Source organism: Peromyscus leucopus, chromosome 23 (assembly GCF_004664715.2).
Source record: "Peromyscus leucopus breed LL Stock chromosome 23, UCI_PerLeu_2.1, whole genome shotgun sequence".
Lineage (NCBI taxonomy): Eukaryota > Metazoa > Chordata > Mammalia > Rodentia > Cricetidae > Peromyscus > Peromyscus leucopus.
Genome location: NC_051082.1, coordinates 14,521,287 through 14,547,551, shown reverse-complemented (window position 1 = coordinate 14,547,551; position 26,265 = coordinate 14,521,287). Strand labels below are relative to the sequence as shown.

The 26,265-nt window shown below is 47.6% G+C and overlaps 1 protein-coding gene across 1 annotated transcript in view; it reads right to left on the bottom strand.

Annotated features, from left to right (window-relative positions):
* Positions 1 to 26,265, bottom strand: part of Cfap251 (cilia and flagella associated protein 251) — an 82,636-nt gene that overhangs the window by 45,531 nt on the left and 10,840 nt on the right. The window contains 7 exon segments of the mRNA XM_028885763.2: positions 1,826 to 2,037; positions 5,076 to 5,126; positions 6,849 to 6,926; positions 12,518 to 12,598; positions 12,887 to 12,998; positions 20,527 to 20,636; positions 23,637 to 23,774. Of these exon segments, the coding sequence (XP_028741596.2) occupies positions 1,826 to 2,037; positions 5,076 to 5,126; positions 6,849 to 6,926; positions 12,518 to 12,598; positions 12,887 to 12,998; positions 20,527 to 20,636; positions 23,637 to 23,774 (782 nt within the window).

Below are 26,265 nucleotides of genomic sequence, written 5' to 3'. Positions count from 1 at the left end.
ACTTGGGAGGCAGAGCCAGGCGGATCTCTGTGAGTTCGAGGCCAGCCTGGGCTACAGAGTGAGTTCCAGGAGAGGCGCAAAGCTACACAAAGAAACCCTGTCTTGAAAAACCAAAAAAAAAAAAAATTATTTTAGTTTTTTTTTTTAATCTTTATGTGCATGGGTATCTTGCGTACATGTATGTATGTGTGCCACATGCATGCTTGGTGTCCTTAGAGGTCAGAAGAGGGTGTTGTATCTCCTGGAAATGGACTTATGGATGGTTGTGAGCCACCATGTGGGTGCTGGGACCCAAACTCAGGTCCTCAGCAGGAGCAGCAAGCGCTCTTAACGGCTGAGCCACCTCTCCAGCCCCTTTCGGTATTTTCTTAAATTTAAAGTATGAGATGGGTTTCATTAGCACAGAAGAAAAGGAGTGACTTTTTGTGTCACTAATAAGAAGAATTTTTAAACACAATGTGTGCCCATGAGCTTTTAAAAGTCAAGTTCAGGGCTGGAGAGATGGCTCAGTGGTTAAGAGGAAGAGGCTGCTCTTCCAGATGACCTGAGTTCAATTCCCAGCACCCACAGGGTGGCTCACAACCATCTGTAATGAGATCTGGTGACCTCTTCTGGCCTGCAGGGACACATGCAGGCAGAACACTGCATATATAATAATAAAAAAAAATGTGACTCTTAAAAAAATTAAAAAAAAAAAAAAAAGTCAAGTTCGGAGTCAGGCAGGGTGGCGCACGCCTTTAATTCCAGCACTTCAGAGGGATGAGGCAAAAGCAGGCGGATCTCTGTGAGTTCCAGAACAGCCTGGTCTACATAGTGAATTCCAAGCTAGCCAGAGCTACTCAATGAGATCCATCAAAATAATAATAATAATAATAATAATAATAATAATAATAATAATAATAATAACCTGTTAGTGCATGTAACAAGCAAGAACCTATTCCTGCTGGGCAGTGGTGGCATTTACCTTTAATCCCAGCATTCTGGAGGTAGAGGCAGATAGAATTCTGGGAGTTTTAGGCCAGCCCAGTCTACAGAGGGAGATCCAGAACAGCCAGGGCTGTTACACAGAGAAACCCTGTCTCAAAAACCAAACCAAAAAGAACCCATTCCTCTCCTGAACCTCAAAGTGTTCAGTTCTCCTGTTGAGAGGCAACTAATGTCCCTAAATTAGCTATGACTGTCCCCAAAAACACTCTGTGTATCTGTGACTTGCTATACAAAAAGGGTCTAATAGAAAGCTCAGGCATATGGAGAGAGCTGGAAGAATAGTCTTCCCCGGGGACAAACCCCTCAACTTGCTATCCAATGCCAAGTGCTCAGCCCCGAAATCATAACACATACAGGCAACATTACATAGACTGTGTGGGTTGCATCTATTAATTTAGGAATATATATAAATATATATATTATAATATACAACAACAATTTTTTGGGTGGTTTTATTTTTAGTGGGTTTTGTTTTTTGGGTTTTTTTTTTTTTTTTTTTTTTTTTGGTTTTTTTCGAGACAGGGTTTCTCTGTGTAGCTTTGCGCCTTTCCTGGATCTCACTCTGTAGACCAGGCTGACCTCGAACCCACAGAGATCCGCCTGACTCTGCCTCCCGAGTGCTGGGATTAAAGGCGTGCGCCACCACCGCCCGGCTATAACAACAATTTTTAAAAAGAGGCCATGAATTGGGGAAAGGGTAAGGGGGTACCTGGGAGGGGTTAGAGGGAAAAAGGATGTGATTATATTTTATTTATTTAATTAATTAATTTTTAGATAAAACAGAGGTCTACAATACACGTGTCATCACCCCAGGCTCTCCTCTAATCAGGCTCCTTACTTGTCGACGGTGGTGAGGACAGTGATGCCTTCCTTCTGTAAATGGACCAGTTTGCAAGGCTTGATGAATGGAAAGGCGGGCACGGAGGAGGACGATGGCGGGTAGTGGACGTCCCAGACCACCAGCTTCCCTTCCTTCGTGGCTGACAGTATTTGCGATAACTTCAAGTGGAAGATGGACTGGCTAAATTTTCCCACAAGTTTGTTGAATGTCTGGGTTTCAAAGACAGGTAATAAGTTACGGGGGGGGGGGGGGGCACCAAAACATGTATCAGCGTGGAGTTTTATAATGTTACAATGAAATACAGTTAGACAGCCGGGCGGTGGTAGTGCACGCCTTTAATCCCAGCACTCTGGAGGCAGAGCCAGGCAGATCTTTGTGAGTTCAAGGCCAGCGTGGTCTAGAGAGCGAGATCCACAGAGAAACTATGTCTCGAAGAAAAAAAAAAGAAATACAGCGAAGAAAAAAAAAAGAAATACAGTTAGACAAAAAAAAAAAAAAAAAGACTGAAAACCCACGGGTGGATAGCAGGTTATGTGCTGTACTCAGTTAGTTACGCTGTTTAACCAAACCAATGAGTGGTTAATTACTGCTGATACCCATCCAGCGTCTCCCATGGAGGTTGTTAAATGCATAGTCTGTCATGAGCAGAGAGGCATGCTCTGAGTGAAAAATATAAAGCAATTACCCTGATGTCCTTTGCTAGTAAGGTATTGTCTCATCAGAAGAAATTATTTCATCCCTTCACATAACAATACTTCAGTAAGGCCTCTTAGTCAGTGTATGCTTTGAGAAATAAATAAGGCATTTAGCCATCTTTCTTACACAAGGTTTCAGAGGGGAAATATGGAAAGAGGGCTGCAGAGACGGCCCAGAGAGTAAGAGCATGTCCTGCTCTTCCAGAGGACCTGAGTTCAGTTCTCAACACCCATGATGGGCAGCTCACAACTATCTAGGAGTCCAGCTCCAGGGAATGTGATACCTCAGCCTCCAAGGGCACCAACACTCACAGGCACATAACGCTCCTACCCACACACACTTAATTTTTTTTGGGGGGGGGGTTTGAGACAGGGTTTCTCTGTGTAGCTTTGTGTCTTTCCTGGAACTCGCTTTGGAGACCATGTTGGCCTCGAACTCACAGAGATCCGCCTGCTTCTGCCTCCCAAGTGCTGGGACTAAAGGCGTGTACCGCCACCGCATGGCACACTTAATTTTAAAATAAAATCTTTTAAAATATATATAGAGAGAAACAAATGAGCTATGATGAAACCCTTCAGTGAAAAGGAAGGAAGAAGGAAGGAAGGAAGGAAGGAAGGAAGGAAGGAAGGAAGGAAGGAAGGAAGGAAGGAAGGAAGGAAGGAAGGAAGGAAGAAACTCAGCAATCTATCACATAACACAGCCTATCTGCTGCCCGTTGCCCTCTGCAAAGAGATCCTAGTTTTGTGTCTTGGCCAGGGTTTCTATTGCTTCGATGAAACACCCTGACCAAAGCAATTCGGGGAGGAAAGGGTTTATTTGGCTTACATTTCCATATCATAGTCTATCATTGAGGGAGGTCAGGACAGGAACTCAAACAGAGCAGGAACCTAGAGGCAGGAGCTGATGCAGAGGCCATGGAGGGGTGCTGCTCACTGGCTTGCACCCCATGGCTTGCTCAGCCTGCTTTCTTACAGAACCCAGGACCACCAGCCCAGGGGTGGCCCCATCCACAATGGCTGGGCCCTCCCCCATCAACCACTAATTAAGAAAATGCCGTATAGCTGGATTTTATGGAGGCATTTTTCTCAATCAAGGTTCTCTCCTTCTAGACACATGGTAACCAAGCACTGTACCAACTGGGCTACATCCTCAGCCCTCAGTGTTGCTGGGATTTTTTTTTTTTCCTGGTTTAGTTTTGTTTGAGACACTGTTCAGTCCTGGTTGGCTTGGAACTCACTCTGTAGACAAGACTGGCCTTGAACACAAAGATCCACCTGCCTCTGCCTCCCAAGTGCTGTGATTGAAGGTGTGCGCCATCACACCTGGCCCTCAATGTAATATCTAAAAAATATCTTTGAAGCAGGAGCCTTAACAAAACAAGGTTATGCACTCATCAACTGAAAATATGGCACCAGCTTACAGAAACCAACCTCTATATTCCCTCAGGAGCAATGGTTCACTATTTTCTAATTTGTTATTCCGAGAGACTTCATAAGATCACCAGGAGTCGGGGGCTGGAGAGATGGCTCAGAGGTTAAGAGCACTGGCTGCTCTTCCAGAGGTCCTGAGTTCAATTCCCAGCACCCACATGGTGGCTCACAACCATCTGTAATGAGATCTGGTGCCCTCTTCTAGCCTGCAAGGACACATGCAGACAGAATACTGTATATATAATAAATAAATCTTTAAAAAAAAAAAAAAAAGATCACCAGGAGTCATAACCATTGAACATACTTCTTACGTTTTAATTCCTGAGAATGAAGTCTGCAGACAGACACAATCATCTTTCCTAGGAGTGTTTGTTCATTTGGTTGGTTGGTTGGTTTGTAGTCCTGGGGATTTGAACCCAGGATAAACCATCTTTCCTTGTGCCCATTCATCTCATCATTATTCTCCTCTTTGACAAACCTAACTCTTTTTTTTTTTTTTTTTTTTTTTCGAGACAGGGTTTCTCTGTGTACCTTTGCGCCTTTCCTGGAACCCACTTGGTAGCCCAGGCTGGCCTCGAACTTACAGAGATCCGCCTGCCTCTGCCTCCCAAGTGCTGGGATTAAAGGCGTGCGCCACCACCGCCCGGCAAACCTAACTCTTATTCTTCGTCAATATACACATGCATGTGACACAATCTGTCCATTCTCTGGCTACCTCCTCATACCGGTAACAACTTTCCCCATCACATTTGATTTTTTTTTTTTACAATACTTCCATTATTATTATTATTTTTTTGTTTTTTGTTTTTTTGAGACAGGGTTTCTCTGTGTAGCTTTGCGCCTTTCTTGGAGCTCTCTTGGTAGCCCAGGCTGGCCTCGAACTCACAGAGATCCGCCTGCCTCTGCCTCCCGAGTGCTGGGATTAAAGGCGTGCGCCACCAACGCCCGGCTACTTCCATTATTTTTAACAAGATGATTCCTTATGGATAAAGGATCCAAGCAAAAATGTTCAAATTCTTTCCCTCCGGCTTCACATTAAGGCACAGCCCTGCCCACTGAGTCTACACATCTGTATTTACCCTTCACAGCGTCTGCCGTGCAAATACGACAGGAATACTCACTTTCTCTGTTAAAACCGGGGCGCTGTGAGCCAGGATACCCTTCTCTTCGAACTGAAAAGCACAGAAAAAGACGTTACTATTTAAAGACCAAGCTGCCAAAACAGGGACCACGCGCTAGCTAGAGGAGACCAAATGTGCCCAGATGGGGCCGGAGGGTTGCAGTTCCTATAGGAAGAAAGCCTGTTGCCTGGGGAATGTCTAGAAACATTGGAAAAGAAACTCAACTCTATTTAGAAGCCAGGCCTGATTGTGCCTCGGTATGGCAGTTAATGCAAGTCTGAGCTCTTACTACACTAATGAGGCTTTAAGATGAAAGAAAATAAACACCCGGAGCAGTAAATACCGCTGACAGACAGCTTTTCAACAAGTCTTTGGTTTTGCTTCACCTTTAAAAAAAAAAAAAATTTAAAGCAAGTGCATTTTGTTAGGTGTCCACATCAGTGCCATGCATGATATTCACAATGCTGCAGAGGGACCGTGCCTGTCATCCTAGAGAGACCTGGGGTCGCTCCCTTCCTGCCCTGCTCAGCCTCTGACCGCCATGAATCTACTCCCTGTCTCTGTGGACTTACCTAGTCCAGCGTTCCATATAAATGGAATCATAACACTCCACAGCCGAATTGTGTGGCTTCTTCATCTTTATTTTTCCCTTCTTTTCTCTTTTTTTAGACCATGCTGGCCTCGAACTCACGGAGATGCTCTTGCCTCTGTTACCTTAGTACTGGGATTAAAGACGTGCACCACCACACGTGGAGCATTTTGGTCACTGTCACCAGTGCTGCCGCAGTGACAAGTCAGCCGGAACTATTTGTAGGAGCACCTGCTTGCAGTTCTGTAAGGCGAGCACCTCGGAACTCGGAGTTACAGTTTCTCCGAGGTAGAGGCAGGTAGAGGGGGATTTGGGGCGCCTATGGTCAAGATGCATTGTTTACACGTATGAAATTGTCACTTTATTTAATAAACTATTTTTTACTTTAAAAAAAATTCCTTTCTGAGCCAGGTGGTGGTGGCACACACCTGTAATCCTGGCACTTGGGAGCAGAGGCCAGCTGGGGCTGTTTGGGTGTTTCTTTAATCTCATTAAATGAATGAATGAATGAATGACATAAAAAGGGGGGGACATGTTGTGGTGCCTAGGGGGAGTAGATAAGAGAAGTTGGGGGTTCCTGAAGGGAATGGGAAAGAAGAGCTGGGGATTCCTGAGGGCAGGTAGAGGGGGATTTGGGGTGCATATGGTCAAGATGCATTGTTTACATGTATGAAATTGTCAATTTATTTAATGAACTATTTTTTACTTTAAAAAATTCTTTTCTGAGCCAGGCGGTGGTGGCACACGCCTTTAATCCTGGCACTTGGGAGGCAGAGGCAGGCGGATCTCTGTGAGTTCCAGGCCAGCCTGGGCTACAGAGTGAGTTCTAGGACAGGCTCGAAAGCTACACAGAGAAACCCTGTCAAAAAAAAAAAAAAAAAGGAAAAGAAAAGAGAAAGAAAAAATAAACAAAACAAACCTCTATCTTTTAGACCTATTAAATATGGTCAAATAAATATTTGCCTCATTACCTTAAAAATGTAAATGAAATTTAATTATCTGCTTCTAATTTAATATGCTAATTTCCAATGAGACTAAGAGAAATGCCATAATTAAATCAAAATGTTTAAATACATGCTCAGTTTTTCCAAAATAGATGCACTATTACTATACAATGGAACATCTGTATTCAAAAACTAAACCTACGTTTCCATCCACAGTTGGAAACAGCTCTGCTTACTTACCCAGGAGTAAAAGATGGCCTGCGTCTTGCTGTTGCTCACCAGTTCTTTGTTGTTCCTTGGGTTGAAGGTGAGGTAGTTCTGCAGAAGGCATGAACATGTGTTACATGAAAACGAACCTGCAGCCGGGCGGTGGTGGCACAAGCCTTTAATCCCAGCACTCGAGAGGCAGAGGCAGGCGGATCTCTGAGTTCGAGGCCAGCCTGGGCTACAGAGTGAGTTCCAGGAAAGGCGCAAAGCTACACAGAGAAACCCTGTCTCGAAAAACCAAAAAAAAAAAAAAAAAGAAAACAAACCTGCCTCTCACTGCTTCAGCTGAGCGTTGCAATTAAATAATAATTTCAATTCAAATAAATAACTGAATAGGGATGGACATAACAATGCAAAAGACTTCAAACCTGGGAAGCAAAAAGAGCATTTAAATCCTGGCTGTGAAGTAAGTAGGGTAAGATGTGTTCCTTTTACAAGTTTTATCTATTATAAGTCATCACGCATAACAAGCCAAGAATAAACTATAGTCACCATTTAGTTATTCATTTGCTCTTTTCTTGCCCCCGTTGGGCAGTGAACCCAGGGTGTCCCACAGCTAAGCATACCACAGCCTCTACCCCATCACTAATAACCGTCAGTCTGTGTCCTTTGAGACAAAGGCTGGCGCATGCACACTTCGGAGACTGACAGGGCCACAAGGGATCTTGGACCGGCTGTGAGGCTTCAGAAGGGAATTCCTGCCAAGACAGTATGGCGTGAGCTGTTGGCGCCCTTCCCAAAAAACCAACTTTGCAGAAACTGAAGCGAGGGGGAAACCGTTAGATGCAGGAACTGAACAATAACAACAGCTATGGAGACAGAAACCCCCGAAAGGGCTGGAAGGTGAGAGCCTGTGTAGGGAGAGGGGGCTGCAGTCTGGGGTACTGGTGGCCTGGCACAAGATGAGGCAGGGCAGGCTGTTTCTGCCCCCTCTCCCGCCCCACCCCCTGCCCCCTTGCCAGCCCCTCGCTCTATCACAGCAATATAAACGTGAGCCACCAATGTCTGTGTTAGACTCACAGGCCAGCACACGGGCCTGGGAGTGATGGGGACTGGTGGAGTGCTTGGCCAGACCTCCCCAGGGCTGGAAACCAACCTTTAACCAGGGCACTTTCGGGTCAAAGTGTCTTTTCTGCCAAGGCAGTTATCTACTGAACTGCAAGGAATTTCTATACTTTTGTCTTGTGTCTTTTTTCTTTTTCTTTTCCCCTGAGACAGGGGCTCACTCTGTAGACCAGGCTGGCCTGAAACTCACAGAGATCCACCTGCCTCTGCCTCCTATGGGCCAGGATTAAAGGTTACAAGGTTGGCCATCATTTAGGGGAAATAAGCCTTCAAAAATAAAATAAAATAAATTGTTAGGATTCTGTACATGAGCAGCTTGGGTCTAATGTCTTACATCATCAGCAGGCGCTGACACAACCCCCACCTTAAAAAAGTCTGGTCCCAGCCAGGCGGTGGTGGCGCACGCCTTTAAACCCAGCACTCGGGAGGCAGAGCCAGGCGAATCTCTGTGAGTTCGAGGCTAGCCTGGGCTACCAAGTGAGCTCCAGGAAAGGCACAAAGCTACACAGAGAAACCCTGTCTCGAAAAACCAAAAAAAAAAAAAAAAAAAAAAAAAAAGCCTGGTCCCCTTCCCCACACCCATTTTCCCTCCTAATAAAGCTCTAAAATCTAACATTGGGTTCTGCTATGGCCCGTGACTTTTCCGCTGACCAACCAGCGCCGTAATACCCGTCATAAACAAATAATGAGAAAGGAAGGCTTGTCTCATCAAAGCATCTGCTCTTATTAGTCACCGGGAGGGAATAACCTAAATGCCCGTTAACAGAGGATAAACAAGCAGTTGACACACCCAGGCACCACCGGCCGAAACTGAGAAGTTAAAAAAATAAAATAAAAAAATCTGTGACCAGGGTCACAAAGTAAGCTGAGTGAGAGAAATGAGGCTGGAAAGATCGCGCAGCGGGTAAAGATGCCTGGTGCTCGCCATGCAAGCTTGACAGCCCGAGTTCGATTCCCCGAAACCCACGTACACGTGGAATGAGCTGAGCGTACTGGCTCCACAGGGTTGTCGTCTGATTTCTAGGCACACAACCTCCCCCAAACACATGCGCACACAATGATAATTATTATGAAAGTAAACATTAAGAAGCCAAAACTTAGCCGGGCGGCGGTGGTGGCGCACGCCTTTAATCCCAGCACTCGGGAGGCAGAGCCAGGCGGATCTCTGTGAGTTCGAGGCCAGCCTGGGCTACCAAGTGAGTTCCAGGAAAGTCGCAAAGCTACAGAGAGAAACCCTGTCTCAAAAAAACCAAAAAAAAAAAAAAAAAAAGCCAAAATTTTCCGGGGTGGGAGGCAGTCTTAAATTTTTTTTATATATATTATGCATTGTGTGTGTGAGTGCAGGCCTTCACATGGAGGCCAGAGGAACTGCATGGCTCCCTCTGCCATGAGTTGTAGGGGTCCAACTCAGATCATCAGGCTTGTGTGCTAACTGCTTTTACCTACTGAGACATCTTACCAGCTCCCTTCTAGAAGTTTTATGTGAAGAGCAGTGTGCTGGTTTGCAAGAAAATGGCCTCCAAAGGGAGTGGCACTATTAGAGGTGTGGCCTTGTTGGGGGAAGTATGTCACTGTGGGCGGGATTTGAGGTCTCCTGCTCAAGCTTCCCCTAGTCAACTTCCTGCGGCCTTCTGATCAAGATGTATCCGTACCCCCCAAGCCCTGTCATGATGATAATGGACCGAACCTCTGAAACTGTAAACTGCCACCTCAATGAAATGTTTTCTTTGTAGGAGTTAGTTGCCATGGTCATGGTGTCTCTTCACAGCAAAAAAAACAAAAAAATTAAACAAACCCTAACTAAGAAAAGAGCAAAGGGCAAAAACTAGGAGGAGATGTGGAGCCCACAGGAGCAGAGTGATGTGATCTGCTCCGTGCTGGTTCAGGGGGCCGGGCGGGGGTTGGGGGGTAAGGGGATAGCCGGAGGAGACCAAGGGGTATAGTGAGCTAGCCCTCCAAGGAGCAGTTAGAGGGAGAAAGAAACACTGTGGGGGTGGAGGCAGCTGCAGGCTCTGGAGTGGGAACAGGCTAGTGTTTGCCCCTTGTGGGTTTATTATTTATTGTGTATACAGCGTTCTGTCTGCATGTATGTCTCCATACCAGTAGAGGGCGCCAGATCTCATTCGAGATGGTTGTGAGCCACCATGTGGTTGCTGGGGATTGAACTCAGGACCTCTGGAAGAGCAGCCAGTGCTCTTAACCTCTGAGCCATCTCTCCAGCCCGGCCCTAACCTCTCAGTGGCATCTGAGGAATGCTGTCAGCCGTCAGCCACAGGAAAGGCTGTGGGGAAAAGTGGAGGTGACTCCGCCCACTGGACTAACCGGGCACCTCTGCCGTGGAATGTATCGAATACTGTAGCCACCCGGCCACCTGTGGCTGGGGAGAACTTAAAATGTGGCTAGCAGAGCTGGAGAAGCAAACTTGTCATTTTGTTTCACCGTCATCCATGGAAACCTAAATAGTGCCTTGGGCAAAGTTGCAGGACACAAAACTAAGGAGGCGGAATCCAGCTGTGTTTCTATACAGCTGCCGTGAACGACCTGAAAAGGGGAATTAGGGAAGCGATTCCACTTTCAAAAGCACCAGAAAGGGAAAAAAAAATATGCAGGGGTAAATTTAACTCAGGAGGCAAAACGATTTGTATGTTCAAAATTACAAAGCCCTGCCCAAAAGGAGAATTGAAGACCGCATACACAAACCGAGGGACACCTGGTGCTCTGGGATTGGAAAACAATATAATTAAGATGACAATACTTCACAAAGGGATCTACAGACCCAGTGGGGGAAAGCCCTGCAGGCATTACGTACAGAAACAGAGAAACCGGAAGCCAACTGCGGCAGCACACACCTGTATTTCCCCCCCTCCACCCCCCACTCCAGAGGCCAAGACCCGAAACCAAGGCTACCTGGGTTCAAGGCTACCTGGCAGCACATCCAGGACCTGTCTCAAAACTGCCAAGTCTGGGACTGGTGTTCTGGTTTGCGATACAACTGATCAAAAGCAATTGGGAGAGGAAAGAGTCTGATGGAGGGGAGCCAGGGCACGGACACAGACTACAATCTTCATGGATTGCATGGCTTTCTTTTTCTTTCTTTCTTTTTGTTGTTTGTTTTTGTTTTGTTTTTCGATTCTCTGTGTAGCTTTGGAGCCTGTCCTGGATCTCGCTCTGTAGACCAGGCTGGCCTCGAACTCACAGAGATCCGCCTGGCTCTGCCTCCAGAGTGCTGGGATTAAAGGCGTGCGCCACCTCCACTTGCTTTCTTATACAGCCCAGGCACACCTGTCCACGGATGACACCGCCCACGGTGAGCTGAGCCCTCCCCTACATAAATCAGCAATCAAGAAAATGCCTTGCTTACCCGCAGGCCAATGTGGTGGAGACAATTGCTCAGTTTAGAGTCCCTGTTTCCAGATATGCCTAGGTTTGAGTCAAGTTAACAAAAGCTGAACAGCATACCCAGGAAGGTGGCTCGGCACCTAAAGGCGTTTGCCACACGGGCCTGAGGACCCAATGTGCAATCTCCAGAACCTATGCAAATGTTGCGGGAACGCGGTGGCCTGCCTGTATGTGATTCCAGCCTCAGAAGGCGGAGATGGGGGAATCCCCAGATAGCTGGCTAGTAAGAGTAACCGGATCAGTTGGCTCTGGGTTTGATTGAGAGACCTTGCCCCAGTAAGTAAGGTGGGAGAGCAATGGAGGACAATTCCAGACATAAACACATGTCTGAATTTGTGCGGTCCCCACACATACACACACACACAGGCACACACACACAGGCACACACACAGGCACACACACACACACACACACAGGCACACACACACACACACACACACACACACACACACACGCACGCACACGCACGCACGCACGCACGTGCCTAAACAGCCACATATGGCTGGTTGTTGGGTCAGTGCAAATTCTGAGTGATTGACAGGAGGGTGGAGGTGGGGCAGCTGGACATCTGACTGCATCAGGACCTGAGTTTTGCTGAGTTAGTCACTTGACACTCTTGAGTTTCAGGTCCCGTGACCCAGGAACCACAGGGCCAGCTATGGACCAGCCCTCTATCTACACACCGGAGGAAGAAAGAAAACATGAGAAGCAGTGTTGTGGGACACGGAGAGGCCTCACAGCAGCACTCGGGCTGTCCTAGCCAAGCCTTCTTACGCAAGCTGACACCGATGTATCCACACACCTCACCAACTCACTGCAACAGTAGAGGCAGCTGAGCGCCTGCTTCTGGAGAAAGGAAGGCTGTGGTCGGGGTGGCTTTAGATAGATCACTTAATAATTAATAGCAGCAGTCCACAGACGTTAATAACTCTGCACCTGCATGTTTGTGTAGATTATGGGAGATAACCTAAGTAAAGAACTGAGCAGGAGCTAGGACGTAGCAAGCGTGTCAAACACATTAGCTGTTATTAGGAAGGGTAAAAGGAGGTCTGGGCTAGGAAAGTATTGTTCAAAGGCCCTTCTGCACCATGACCAAACCCCACCAACGCCAAGAGACCCCACAAGGCAGCCTCAGTGTAAAGCACGGGCTAGCACTCCCAGGCTCAAACGCGACGCACCTGGAAACCATACTCTTTGGGAAGATCGAGAGTGCATGCAGGCTTCTCCACTGCCAAAGTCCACTTCCAGATGCACACTTTCTGCAAGAGAGAGCATAGTGAAGGACAGAAGAGGCCCCTGAGGGCGCAAGGAGAAGTCTATGGATATGGGGACCCTGCGGTCTCAGGTAACTGAGCAAAAGACTTAGTCCAGCCCTAGGCATGGGGCCCCCAACTCTGCACTGTGAAGTCTAGAACACACACACACACACACACACATGCACGCACGCATGCATGCACGTGTGCACACAAGGTGGTCTGTGCAGAGGTGGCTGCAAAGACGTCTGACATGTTGGCCAGCTCAGAGAGGTCTCCTAAAGGACTCTTTACCTGGATTTCGGCATCTGAGATAGTAGCCAGAAGCTTGGCATCACGGGTGATGGCTATGGATCTTATGCCATTGCCTTCTGGACAGCTGTCAAAAATGGTGTGCACAGGGATTCTGAAAAACAGGACAGAGAGGGACGGCCTTGCCGAGGGATGCCGGGCTTCCCAGTGAGGCTGTGACAGGGCTGGACTCAGCCCAAACCTTCCAAAACCATAACAAAGTATGATTGATGTCTATGCAAAGGAATAGTCATGTCTAATAACATTAGTGTCTAAATAATTTATTCTTTTTATTATATATATGTTTTTGAAAGATTTATTTATTATGTATACAATGTTCTGCCTGCCTGTATGCCTGCAGGCCAGAAGAGGGCACCAGATCCCATCATAGATGGTTGTGAGCCACCATGTGGTTGCTGGGAATTGAACTCAGGACCTCTGGAAGAGCAATCAGTGCTCTTAACCTCTGAGCCATCTCTCCAGCCCTTTTTTTATTTTTTTGAGATAGCGTTTCTCTGTGTAGCCCTGGCTGTCCTGGAACACCCCTGTAGACCCGAGTGCCACTACAGCCTGGCAATTTATTCTTTTTTAAATAATTATTTTATATTAAAGTGACGTATACATGTGCACAGATATATACATGTAAATGGCCTGTGGAGGCCAGAAGAGGACATTCGATCCCATGAAGCTGGAGTTACAAATGGTGAACCGGCGGACATGGATGCTAAGAACTGAACTCAGCAAGAGCAGCCGGCCTCATAATGGCTAAGCCTTGTTACCAGCTGTCACCCCCACCCACCCACCCCTTTTTTTCCCGACAGGATCTTGCTCTGTAGCCCAGGTTGGCCTCCACATTATGATCCTCCTGAGTGCCGGGGTTACAGCTATGAGCTAGTAGGCACAGCTGAATTAATTCACTTTTATTCATCAATAATACATGAGCAAACAGTCATTATTATTCATTCTTCCACAAAGAGGAAAGACGCGCTGATACATTGCAGGACTCAGACACACCCCGAGAACGTGACGCTAATGAAGGAAGCCAGACATAAAAGCTCACACACATGCGAGCCCACGGATAGGAAATGTACCAACTCTGTAAGCAGAAAACAGACTGGGAGGAGGGGGAAGGAAGGTGGTGGCGGTGGGGAGGACAGAACATGGGGAGCCAATGCTCCCAGGGGACGATTAAATTGTTTTGTAACAAGGTAAAGGTGATGCTTGTGTAACACTGTAACCAAATGCCCGCCCTCACGGCAAACGTTCATGTGTCCAGTTTTCCGTTTTTTGAAAGTTATCTCAGTAACAACAGCAGGTCTGACTCGGAGCAGTAGGGTGAGTGTGCTGGGTGCTGTCTTCAGGAGCACTCCGGTCCCTCGTTCACTTCTTCCTGGCACCGATTCTACCCAGGGCACTTTTGCCAGGCATGAAGGATGCTGCAAAGCTTGAACCGGCAATGTCCACAAAGGCCTGGCTATCAGCTGATAGACTGTGGGGAAGTAACTGGATCCTGAAGACTTTATGCTCATCAGTGGATTAATTCCTGGATCGATTCATAGTATGATGGCATTTCTGGGTGACGGTAGGAACTAGAATGTGGGGCTGGGGAGGTGGCTCAGTGGTTAGAGCAAGTGCCAAACCAGAGTTGGGGTCCCCAGAATGTACACATAAATGTTGGGTGGGTGCAGCGGCCCACTTGTTGATCCAGTGCTTGGAAGGCGGAGACAGGGATCCCCAGAGCAAGCTGGTTAGCTCGACTAGCCAGATCGGCAAACTCTGGGTTCAACTGAGAGACCCTGTGTCAATGAATAAGGTAGAGAGTAATAGGAGATGGCTCCCCAAAGTCACACACACACACACACACACACACACACACACACACACACACACACAAACACACAGGGGTGAGGGAGACTAGAAAGTGGGGCCTTACAGAAACAGTCTTTGGGGTCATGTCCCGGGAAGATAGCTTGCTCCAGGCCCTTCGTGTGTGTGCGTGTGCGTGTGCGTGTGCGTGTGCGTGTGCGTGTGTGTGTGTGTGTGTGTGTGTGTGCGCGCGCGCTTCCTGGCTGGCGTGAGGTGAGCTGTTTTGCTCCCGTGCACATACTATGACTTCCGGGCCCCCGGGCTCTGCCTCCCAAGAGACTCGGGGCAGAGGATGCTTCCCGCCAAACCTGACAACCCCAGTTTGATCCCAGGGACCTGCGTGGTGGAAGGAGGGGACCGACTCCCACAAGTTGTCCTCGACCTCCATACTTGAGTCACCACATGCCTGTGCCTCCCAAATAAATGGATGTGATAAAATAATAATAATAATAATAATAATAATAATAATAATGTTTTAAAAAGCAATTGCTGGCCGGGCGGTGGTGGCACATGCCTTTAATCCCAGCACTTGGGAGGCAGAGCCAGGTGGATCCCTGTGAGTTTGAGGCCAGCCTGGGCTACAGAGCAAGATCCAGGACAGGCACCAAAGCTACACAGAGAAATCCTGTCTTGAAAAACGAAAGAAAGAAAGAAAGAAAGAAAGAAAGAAAGAAAGAAGGAAGGAAGGAAGGAAGGAAGGAAGGAAGGAAGGAAGGAAGGAAGGAAGGAAGGAAGGAAGGAAGGAAGGAAGGAAGGAAGGAAAGAAGGAAAGAAGGAAAGAAGGAAAGAAAGAAAGAAAGAAAGAAAAGAAAAGAAAGAAATTGCTGGTAGAGAGGGAATTAAAACGTTCTTCACTTAAGAGTATATCTGTGTACCACATGTGAACCTGACACCCACCAAGGCCAGATGAGGGCACTGGGTCCCCTAGAACTGTAATTACAGATGATTGTGAACCACCATGAGGGTGCTGGGAATCAACCTGAGTCCTCTGGAAGAAAAGGGCTCTTAACCACTGAGCCATCTTTCCAGACCACAATTAAAACATTTGTTTAATGAGGTTTGAGCCGAATAAGTGACCAAAACATGTGAAAAAAAAAATGTGCTGGATGGCAGCGGCGGCGGCGGCGGCGGCGGCGGCGGCGGCGGCGCACACCTTTAATCCTAGCACTTGGAGGCAGAGCCAGGCGGATCTCTGTGAGTTCGAGGCCAGCCTGGTCTACAGAGCGAGGCACCAAAACTACACAGAGAAACCCTATCTCGGAAAAAAAAAAATAATAATCCAAGTGCAAACAGGCAAACACAGCCTGCTCCCTTGTGTGGACATGCACACTCCTTCAGACACGTAAAACCTGGAACAGATTCCCAACATACTTCGTGGTTCTGGTTTGGAGCCTTGGTTTGAGTAAGGAGACATTTTCATGTTTTCACTTCCACACTCCTACTGTGTCCATGCTGAGACTCACAACAGGGCAGTTCATTCAGAGTCTTGACACATGCCGAATTCAGTTAGGTGACGTGCAAACTGCAGTGGGAACTAATGAATGCAAGAGAGGGCAGGAGCAAGTATGTGGGGGTGGGAGGTCACTGACTTCGACTGGGAGGGGTGATCGGGTGGCAGTGAGACTGTGGGCTGTGTGACGCCCCACATTTTCTTACTACAGAGCCCCTGTGACAGCCGCTATGAACAGGCCTCTGTGTGCCGCTGGCTGGGACACAGTCTGTGCTCCAGCTGAAGGACACTGGCTCTCTGTCATCTGGGAAGTGTCAGCGGACTAAAGTGCAGCCCCAGACGTTCCCATGGCAGCCCTCACATCGCTGGGGATGGGATCACGGAGCTCACGGCGGGAGAATGGACCTCAGCCCTGGAGAGTCATGGGACACCCGACTTGACCCTGAGAGAACCCTGACCCACGCAAGAGGATGTCCACAAAAGTCTCCCAACAGAAGGTCATGTCAGCCGTGTCTCTTCTTGGGAGCCTCTGTGGACAGTCGCCTTCCTGGCGAGACCCAATGGGAACAGTGTTGCCCAACACTGCTTTCTTCTTTATGACATGGGCTCCCAGCTAGACAGAGTCTCACTATTGTAGCCCAGCTTGGTGCTGTGGAATAATCCCTTTGTACACTGTGAAGATTTGTCACTCAGGTTGGTTTGACAAAAAGCTGAACGGCCAATAGCTAGGCAGGATTTGGGAGCAGAGAGAACGCAGGAAAGAAGGGTGGAGGAGTCACCAGGCAGAGGAAGCAGGAGATGAACTGCTGTACTGAGAAAAGGTACTGCCACATGGTAGAGCAGAGATAAGAAATATAGGTTAATTTATGAGGTAGGAGTTAGTATCAAGCCTGAGCTATCCACCAAACATTTATAATTAGTAATAAGTCTCTGTGTGGTTATTTGGGAGCCCACTGGCCGGTGCCTGGTTTGAGTTTTATGATATCCGATCTGATAACTTATAGCCCATACAAAGATAATTCAGAGGTTGTTTCTGGTCTTAGAATTTAATATTCTCTTTATTAAAGTGACAAATTGAAGAAAAACACTATTTTTCCTTAATGTTTTTGTTCGATTGAAAAGTCTTACTCAGGGCTGGGGATGTAATTCTGTGAGGGAGTGCCCACAGAGCCTGTGTATGACCCCAGGCTCAATTCCTACTGCTGCAGCCACAACCATAGCAAAAGATTAGCTGGGTGTGGTGGCCAACATCTGTCAGCCCAGTAGCTGGAGGCCGAGACAGGAGGATCCTGAGTGTCAGGCCAGTCTGGGCTACACAGTGAATTCCAGGTCACCCTAGATTATCTAGGAGGTCACTGTCTCAAAACAAATCCTACTCACTTTATGAATGTAGCATATTTTTCAAAGTCACCTTTGTGCAGCTTTGATTGATGTATAACCACACAAATTTGGCTATTAATCTTAAAAAAGCCTTTTTAGGCTGGGTGTGGAAATATAATATATTCAGTTTTATGGTTAAGTTTTTTTGTGGTCTAATTAAGAAACAAATTTCTCACCAATACTGAAGTAATTCCTACAAGCCTAATAAATTTATCCACAAATATGGCAAACCTTCAGTTTTTGTATTTCTAACACTGTTTATAAAGCTCAAATGATTTCTATTTAAAATTGGAAGTCTAAATCAGCCACACATTTTCAATTAGAATCACAAATCTAATCTGCTAGAGACTCCGATACGTCAAATTCTCTTAAACTTTATGCAGTCCTAAAAGTATGAGCAAGTTTTTTGGGTCATATGTATGTAAAGACTACAGAGCTGAGTGAGGTGATTGGAAACCACTCCAGGGCTGAGGTCCTTTCTCCAGACTCCCATCCCCAGCGATGTGAGGGCTGCCATGGGAACGTCTGGGGCTGACACTTCCCAGATGACAGAGAGCCAGTGTCCTTCAGCTGGAGCACAGACTGTGTCCCAGCCAGTGGCACACAGAGGACTGTTCATAGCGGCTGTCACAGGGGCTCTGTAGCAAGGACATGTGGGGCGCCACACAGCCCACAGGGACCTCAGGCATACAGGTGGGGACAGGCTCCCTGTCTGAGGAAAGAGCCTTTGTGGCTCTGGTGCGGGGTATGTGTTCTCTGCAAGCCAGGGTCAAGAGAGCTACACCATCAGATTTATTCTTGGGAAATGACTGTACAAAATACTGTGCAGAAAAACCACACGATGAAGGCCCTCTGTGTGTTTAAATCAGTAGCAGATGTTCCAGAAGGAAGCGCACCAGACTGATTATCGCTGGAAAAAGCGCTGTAACCGGCGATGATGGCCAGCGCAGACTTCAATTTTCAGCTCAAACAATTCACTTGGGTTTTCAGAAAAATTGTGACGAATGTCTTCAGTGACGAGTCATGCCTCATTCCTGCTGCGCTGAGGGTCAACGGAATTTGAAAGACAGCGCAGGGCTGGCCAGGCGGCTCAGCAGTTCAAAGCACTGGCTGCTCTTGCAGAGGAGCTGGGTTTGGTTCCCACACCCACACAGCAGCTCGCAATCATCTGTAACTCCATTTCCGGGGGATCTGACGCCCTCTTATGATTTCCCACACCCATAAGATAAAATTAAATACTTAATTATTCGTGTGTTTGTGGATGGGTGTTTCACCTGCATTTATGTCCGTGTACTATACACATGCAGTGTCCCCAGAGACCAGAAAAGGGCATAGGATTCCCTGGGATTGGAATTACAGATGCCTGTGAGCTGTCATGTGGCGGATGAGAATCGAACCTGGGTCGTCTAGAAGAGCAGTCTGTGATCCTAACCACTGAGCTATTGCTCAAGTCTCTAAATAAAAAAATTTTTTAAACCAAAAAAGACTGGAATGCTGTAACAGGGTGAGCTTTTTTATTTTTTATTTTTATGTTTTTATTTTATTTTATTTTTTGGTTTTTCGAGACAGGGTTTCTCTGTGTAGCTTTGTGCCTTTCCTGGAACTCACTCTGTAGACCAGGCTGGCCTCGAACTTACAGAGATCCGCCTGGCTCTGCCTCCCGAGTGCTGGGATTAAAGGTGTATGTCACCACTGCCCAGCTCAGGGTGAGCTTTAAAGGTGTTTCGCTCCAGGAGAGAAGCACCAAGTCCACATGCTTCGTGACTCCGTTCCCAGGCAATGTCTGGAGTGGACACATCGGTGGAGGCAGAAGGTGTGTCAGAGTTGCTGGGGGAGAGAGGATGGGAGTGGCTCAGAACGCATCTGCTGTTGCAGTGACGGCCACATCTGGAAGCAGCTCACTGGATCATACATTTAAAAATGGCTGCCGGATGTGGTGGTGCACACTTAGAACCCCAGTGCTCAGGAGGATCGTGAGTTCAAGGACAGACTGGATCTATAGCAAAACCCTGTCTCAAAACAACCCAGAAATAAATTATAAAAATAACTAGGGCTGGAGAGATGGCTCAGCGGGAACAGGCACCTGCTGGCAAGATTGATTGTCCCAGTTCAACACCCAGAACCCACATAGAGGGAGAGAACCATCTCCCACTAGTATCTATGAACCCCACACATGTGCTGTGGCATGTGTGGGGACACACCACACACACACACACACACACACACACACACACACACACACACACACAGTAAAAATGTAATTTTAAAAAGAAAGGTGCAGTTGGCTAAAGTGACGTCATACTGGATTAGGAAGGCTCTAAGGCCCATGTCCTGTAGAAGAGGACACACAGAGACGGGGGCAAATGCCACGAGAAGATGGAGGCAGAGGCCAGATGCCAAAGGACACCCAGGACTGCCAGCAGCCAGCAGAAGTGAAGGGAGCAGCCTGGGACAGTGTCACCCTCAGGGCCCCAAAGGAATAGACCTGCTGGCACCTTAATTTAATACCTCTAGATCTGTAAGAGAGTAAACTACTATTTAAACACACACACACACACACACACACACACACACACACATACACAGTAAGTAGTTAGTTAAAGATAAAACTATGCACACACATACACAGAAGGACAGATAACAGTGGACTTGAAAAAAAGGACTAGTTATAGGTAAAGGCTGCAGAGGACCCTGTTAAAAGAAAAAAGAACTTCAATGAAAATCTGATGTAGAAGTAAGGTCCCTGACTGTGACAGATTAAGCATCCAGTGTATGCTCTGCCCTTTCATGAGCTGGGTTACTGTGACCCTCCCTCGGTCCAGTCTACTCTGGGCCACCAACAAACCAAGTTTCTTGGCAGCAATATTATTAGCCCTTTCTCGGTCACAGTGGCGGATGATCCTCTGCAGGAATTAGAATGAGGGAGATTCGACCACACGGAGCCTACCCTGTGAAGGAGTCCCACATAATTATGAGGCAGTCTGGTCCTTTGTCTGCTGTGGCAATCCATCGCCTGTCTTCGCTGACACAGAGGCAGGAGATGATGTTAGGGTGGCCCTATGGAAATGCAGAAGACATGCTTAGAAACAGTAAGGATGGGGCCTGGTGTGGACCTCAGGGAGGGCTGAGTCCACATAGCCCCGAGCTCTTGCCAAAGCTTGCCTGCCTGGAAAGCGGCTTCCACGGGCCCTCCCAGAGGTTTCTCTATCTCTTGTTGGGGCTAGGGGTGGGTTCCCGAGCTTTCTCTTCCTCCACAAGACTAAAGGAGTTATGCTCACCAAAGGAATAGGTCCTCCCTAGGGATGGAGGTAAGTGGCCAACCCAATCAGGACCTCTGAACTCCCTGCTGACCTCGTCCTCCACAAACACTGCTCACCTTGGATCACCGAACAGCTCTGCAGGTCACTGGTGCCTGATCCACTCTTAACACCCTAGTCATTTCCCCACACAACAAAGGAATCTTCCAGAAACGTACTCAAATTTAACAGCATTCTTTTCTCCCGCACCCAAGACAGGTTGTAGGTGGAGTTTTCCTGTCCCAACTTCCTGTTCCCAAATAACTGGCAGCTGATTCCCAAATAACTGACTCAGAGACTTAATATAAATTATAAATGCTCTGCGAATAGCTCAGGCTTATTACTACCAACTCTTGCATATAAATTAACCCACATTTTTTATCTATACTTTGCCATGTGGCTCATGTCTTGCTATCTTATTTTCTACTTATCCTGCTTCCTCAGGATATCCTTCTAGCTCCGCTCTCCTTCTCCCATCATTCTGCTAGTTTGCTTGTCCCACCTATAATTCCTGCCTGGCTACTGGCCAATCAGCTTTTTATTAAACCAATCAGAATGACAAATATTCAGTGTACAAAAGGATTATTCCACAGCAACAGGGTTTCTTTGTGTAGCCCTGGCTGTCTTGGAACTTGATCTGTAGACCAGGCTGGCCTCAAATTCACAGAGATCCCCCTGCCTCTGCTAGGATCAAAGGCGTGCGCTGCTGCTGCCGCTGCCGCCGCCGCCACCTGGCTTGATGACAACATTCTTGCAGGACTTGGTCCCCATTTTTCCTCCTCTCCCTCCTGATTTTCCCCTTCCATCTAACCTGTACCATCACACTGACCGACCTCTTCTCTGGCACACACACACACAAGGCCTTAGCCCTTGAACCTGCTTCTGTCTGGAAGGTTCTTCCCTAGACTGTCCTGTTGGCTCATTTTTCAGGTCTCAGCAGAAACAGGATTTTCTCAGGTCCTGCTAGCCAACCTGAGGTCTCTCGCATCATGACTTCCTTAGCACGCCTTCCCATCTTCTCTGAATGCTTACTCTGTGCTTATCTGTTTATGCTCCCTGCTTCAACGCCTGTTGATATCACAGACTGGGAAATCCATGAGGATGGGGCCGGGTCAGTTTTGTTCATGGCCACAGGCGAATAATCTGAAACCCAGCAGCAGTTAGGATGTTAGGTTGTAAACAAATGGCCAAGGTCAGTCCTGGTGGCGCACGGGCATGGCTAGGCTCTTGTGGGTTATGCTACACCCTTCTGGGCTGCCTGCCCCTCCTAGCCACCTTCCCTATGTGGTTCCTGTACTTGGTGATACATGCTTAATCCAGCTTCAATGGGACTTGCTCGATGTTTTTTATCAGAAAGGAAATTCCTCACACGGAGCACTTCCTAGGTGCTTGGGAAATACTCTGAGATCCTTTTGGTCTTAGTATTGACTACGCAAGGTCCTCTAGCATCACACATTCATGAAAAGGCAACACATTAACTAATAACCAAGTCAACAGTAGAGCAGCAGACACTCAGACAAGACATTTAGGCAAATTTTGGCTTTGAAAGGGGTCAAGCTATCAGGGATGGAGGAAGCGAGCAGTGTGAGGAAGGCAGGCGTGGAGGATGCCCAGGGCTGGGGCGAATAAGAAACACTGTGGGAACAGGGAAGGATAGGAGGACCCCTGGGTCCTGAGTACTTCCGAGTCCCGAGACCTAGAGCCACTGCATACTAACGCGGTCTGGGCTAGTCACTGTGACACTCTGAGCCTGTTTCTCCTTCTGTCACACGGCCCTCGTGACATCTCCCTTCCAGCATGGAGAACCCGAGTGGGTCTGTATCCCCCCAGTGGATAGCTGCCCTTCGTGACTTTGGTGGGGATATAATATGTGCTGCAATGGTTTTTGTTTGCTCTTTCACTTTGTTTTGTTTTGTTTTGCAGAAATGTACAAAATCCAGATGTTTCCAATTCTTGAAATGTTAGAATTAGTATCAACGACTGTTAGCCACTAGGTACTGGTTAGACTCATGGACAGTGGGCAGCAGCATGTACTTCTTTAATTTTCTTTTAACTTATTGTATTTATTTGCGTATCCCCATATGCATGCATGCGCATGTGCGTGCGTGCGTGCGTGCGTGCGTGCGTGCGTGCGTGCACGCGCGCAGGTCTTGGGGACCAAACTCAGGTCACCAGGCCCAGTGCTGGCAGGCGGGGCCACCTCACCTGTTCTAACGTGTGTCTCAAAAGCAGTGGTTCTCAACCTGTGGGTGGCGACCCTTTGGCAAACCTCTGTCTCCAAAAACATTTACACTACAATTCTTAACAGGAACAAAATTACAGTTATAAAGTAGCAACAAAAAATAATGTTATGGTTGGGGAGCCACCCAAACATGAGGAACTGTATTAAAGGGTCACAGTGTTAGGAAGGTTGAGAACCACTGCTCTAAAGGGAAGAATTTGCTAGGAAAAAAAAGAGGCCGGAAGGTATGACACTGAGGCACTGAAGTCAGCCTGGGACCCAAGGCAAAGTTCTGTATGTCAGTTACAGGTGTCATCTTCCAGCCCGGCCTGGTGGCACATGCCTGTCATCCCTACCACTTCAGAGGCTGAAGCCGGACATTGAGAGCCCAGAGCCGGTCTGGGCTCCATGTCTGAGTCCCTGTCTCAAAAAAAAAAAAAAAAAAAAAAAAAAAAAAAAAAAAAAAAAAAAAAAAAAAAAAAAACCAAAACAAAGACATCTTTTTGTTCAGAGGGAGACAAAGCCAGGCCGCATACCTACCTGGAGGTGGCACTGTGTGTTCCTGAAGACGTTGTAAATGATGGCCGTGTGTGCACAGACGTAGAGGATGACTCTCTGGTTATCTCGGATGTAGTAGACGGGGAGGAAACTGTTCCATCCAAAGGACCAGGTCATGGTCTGGAGGACAAAAACGAACACAGGGAGCCTCAAGCATGCTGAGCCCAGAGCCGTGGCTCCTGCGTGCTGTGCCCCGCCCGCCTCCGGAGGAGAATAACTCTGACAATCCAAGGGAAAAAAGAAACCTTTTTATTTGCTTGAAACAGGGTCACACGTAACCCAGGCGGACCTTAAACTCACTACATAGGGAAAGGGGCCTTTTACTCCCCATCCTCACGACTGTCCTACTTTTTCTAAAAAAAAAAAAATGAAAGAGGGAGGGAGGGAGGGAGATGGAAGAGAGAGAGAGGGTCTTTAACATCATATAAAATACTTTTTCTGGGCTAGAGAGATGGCTCAGCAGTTAAGAGCACTGGCTGTTCTTCCAGAGGACCTGGGTTCAATTCCCAGCACCCACATGGCAGCCCACAACTGTCTGTAACTCCAGCTCCAGGGGATCCAACACCTATACACAGACATACATGCAGACAAGACACCAATGCCCATAAAATAAAAATAATTTTTTTGTTTGTTTTGTTTTGTTTTTCTTTGAGACAGGGTTTCTGTGTGTAACTTTGTGCCTTTCCTGGAACTTGCTTTAGAGACCAGGCTGGCCTTGAACTCACAGAGATCTGCCTGGCTCTGCTTCCCCGAGTGCTGGAATTAAAGGCGTGCGCCACCACTGCCGACAAGAAACCCTTTCTTGAAAAATCAAAAAGAAAAAAAGAAAGGGAAGCATTCAGCCTGAATAACTGGTTCTTCTGCCTTGTTTTTTGTTGCTGCTGCTGCTTCCCACAGCTCAGCGGTAGAATACTTGCCTAGCACGGGCAAGGCCCTGAGTTCAATACCAGCACCACATGCAGACACTGGATAAGTAAATCTACCCTTCTGGGAGCAAAGCCAAAAGGAGAATTTTATGAAATGAGGAACCCAGGCATCCTGGAAAGGGCCAAACAACACTGAAAATGATCAGGGGCTGCCAAGGTTCTGGAGGAGGAGGGGACAGGAGGTGTGCAGGGAGTGAGACTGAAATGGTGGACATGCGGAGTTACACACCCGTCAAAGCCCATGGAATGTACGGGCACGCACGTCTGGCTGATAATGCCATCTGCTAATCGTAACATCAACACTGGCGTATCGGTGCTGGCAAATGTGCCTCGCTGACGTGAGCTGGTAGTGAAAGGGAAATCTAGAGGAGGTGGCCCTGAAGAGGCCTAACTTCACATTAGTGCAACCAAGACAGTCCGCAGGCTAACAATGCTGGGACTAGGCCTCACCTTTACAATAACCAGGAAAAGCCACGAAGTGTACCCTGCGGGGGACCAAGCAGAATTGAGACAGACAAGTACTAGCCGCTCCAGAACATTAAGGACAGCTTACATCACTTGTATACAAGTTGCCAATCCCTGTTTGACAAGACTTCCTGTGCCTCGCTCCTGCCCAACCAGGAGTTCAACCCCCATCTGAATCCAGAATTCCCCTACCTCCACCCCACCCCCATACTTTAGTCCTTAAAAACCCCCACCTCAACTGAGCTCAAAGCCCTCCCCGATCCAACCGCTGTTGAACAGGATAGAGAGTCCAAGCTCGAGCTTGCAATAAAGGCTCTTTGTTTTTGCATATGGACCCGGACTCCTGGTGGTCTCTTGGGGGCTCATGACGTGGGCATAACAGGCACCATGGAAACTCTATGTACTTACTGTCCACTCAAATTTCCCCTGAGCCTGAAGCTGCGCTCCCCCCCCCCAAAAAAAAACCTAATCAATTAAAAGCGCCATCGAAAGTGGATAGTTGAATGGCAAACTGCTGAAGATCAATGAATTACCCTGGCCTATAGCAACAGCTGCCTTTCTCCTCTTGGAACAAAACTTAGGAAGTTGAACCGTGGGATTGGGTATTTCTTCCCCAAGACAGACCCGGCCTGGAACGCACAGTGACTTTTCTCTCGCACAGCGTTCGCGCCCCACACTTCCTGTTCCCATCTGCCTGCTCCCTGGAACTTGTGTTTCTGTTTACATCTCGGATTGCGTGGGCGTGAGTGGTAGAATTGTGGAATTATAATCGTCTCAAGCTGCACCTTCTAGGAACAGAATTACTTAATATTTGCCTTGGGTCTAAAAAAGCTGATGTATGCAAATTAGACTGTTCCTTTGGAGACTTGCTTATCCTAACAGGATCATCATGTTCACCCTGAAGTTTCATCTTGTCATTTTAAAATTAGTCATGAGAAAGGAAAGGGCTTCAGCTGGGCGTGGTGGTGCATGCCTGTAATGCCAGCACTTCAGAGGTGGATCAGCCTTGGCTACACAGTGCATTTCAAACTAGCCTGGGATATACAAGTAAACAAAACAAGGGGCCATAAAGAGGGCTCATTGGGGCTGGTGGTGGTGATGCACACCTTTAGTCCCAGCACTCAGGGAGGCAGAGGCAGGTGGATCTCTGCGAGTTCGAGGCCAGCCTGGTCTACAGAGTGAGTTCCAGGACAGGATCCAAAGCAACGCAGAGAAACCCT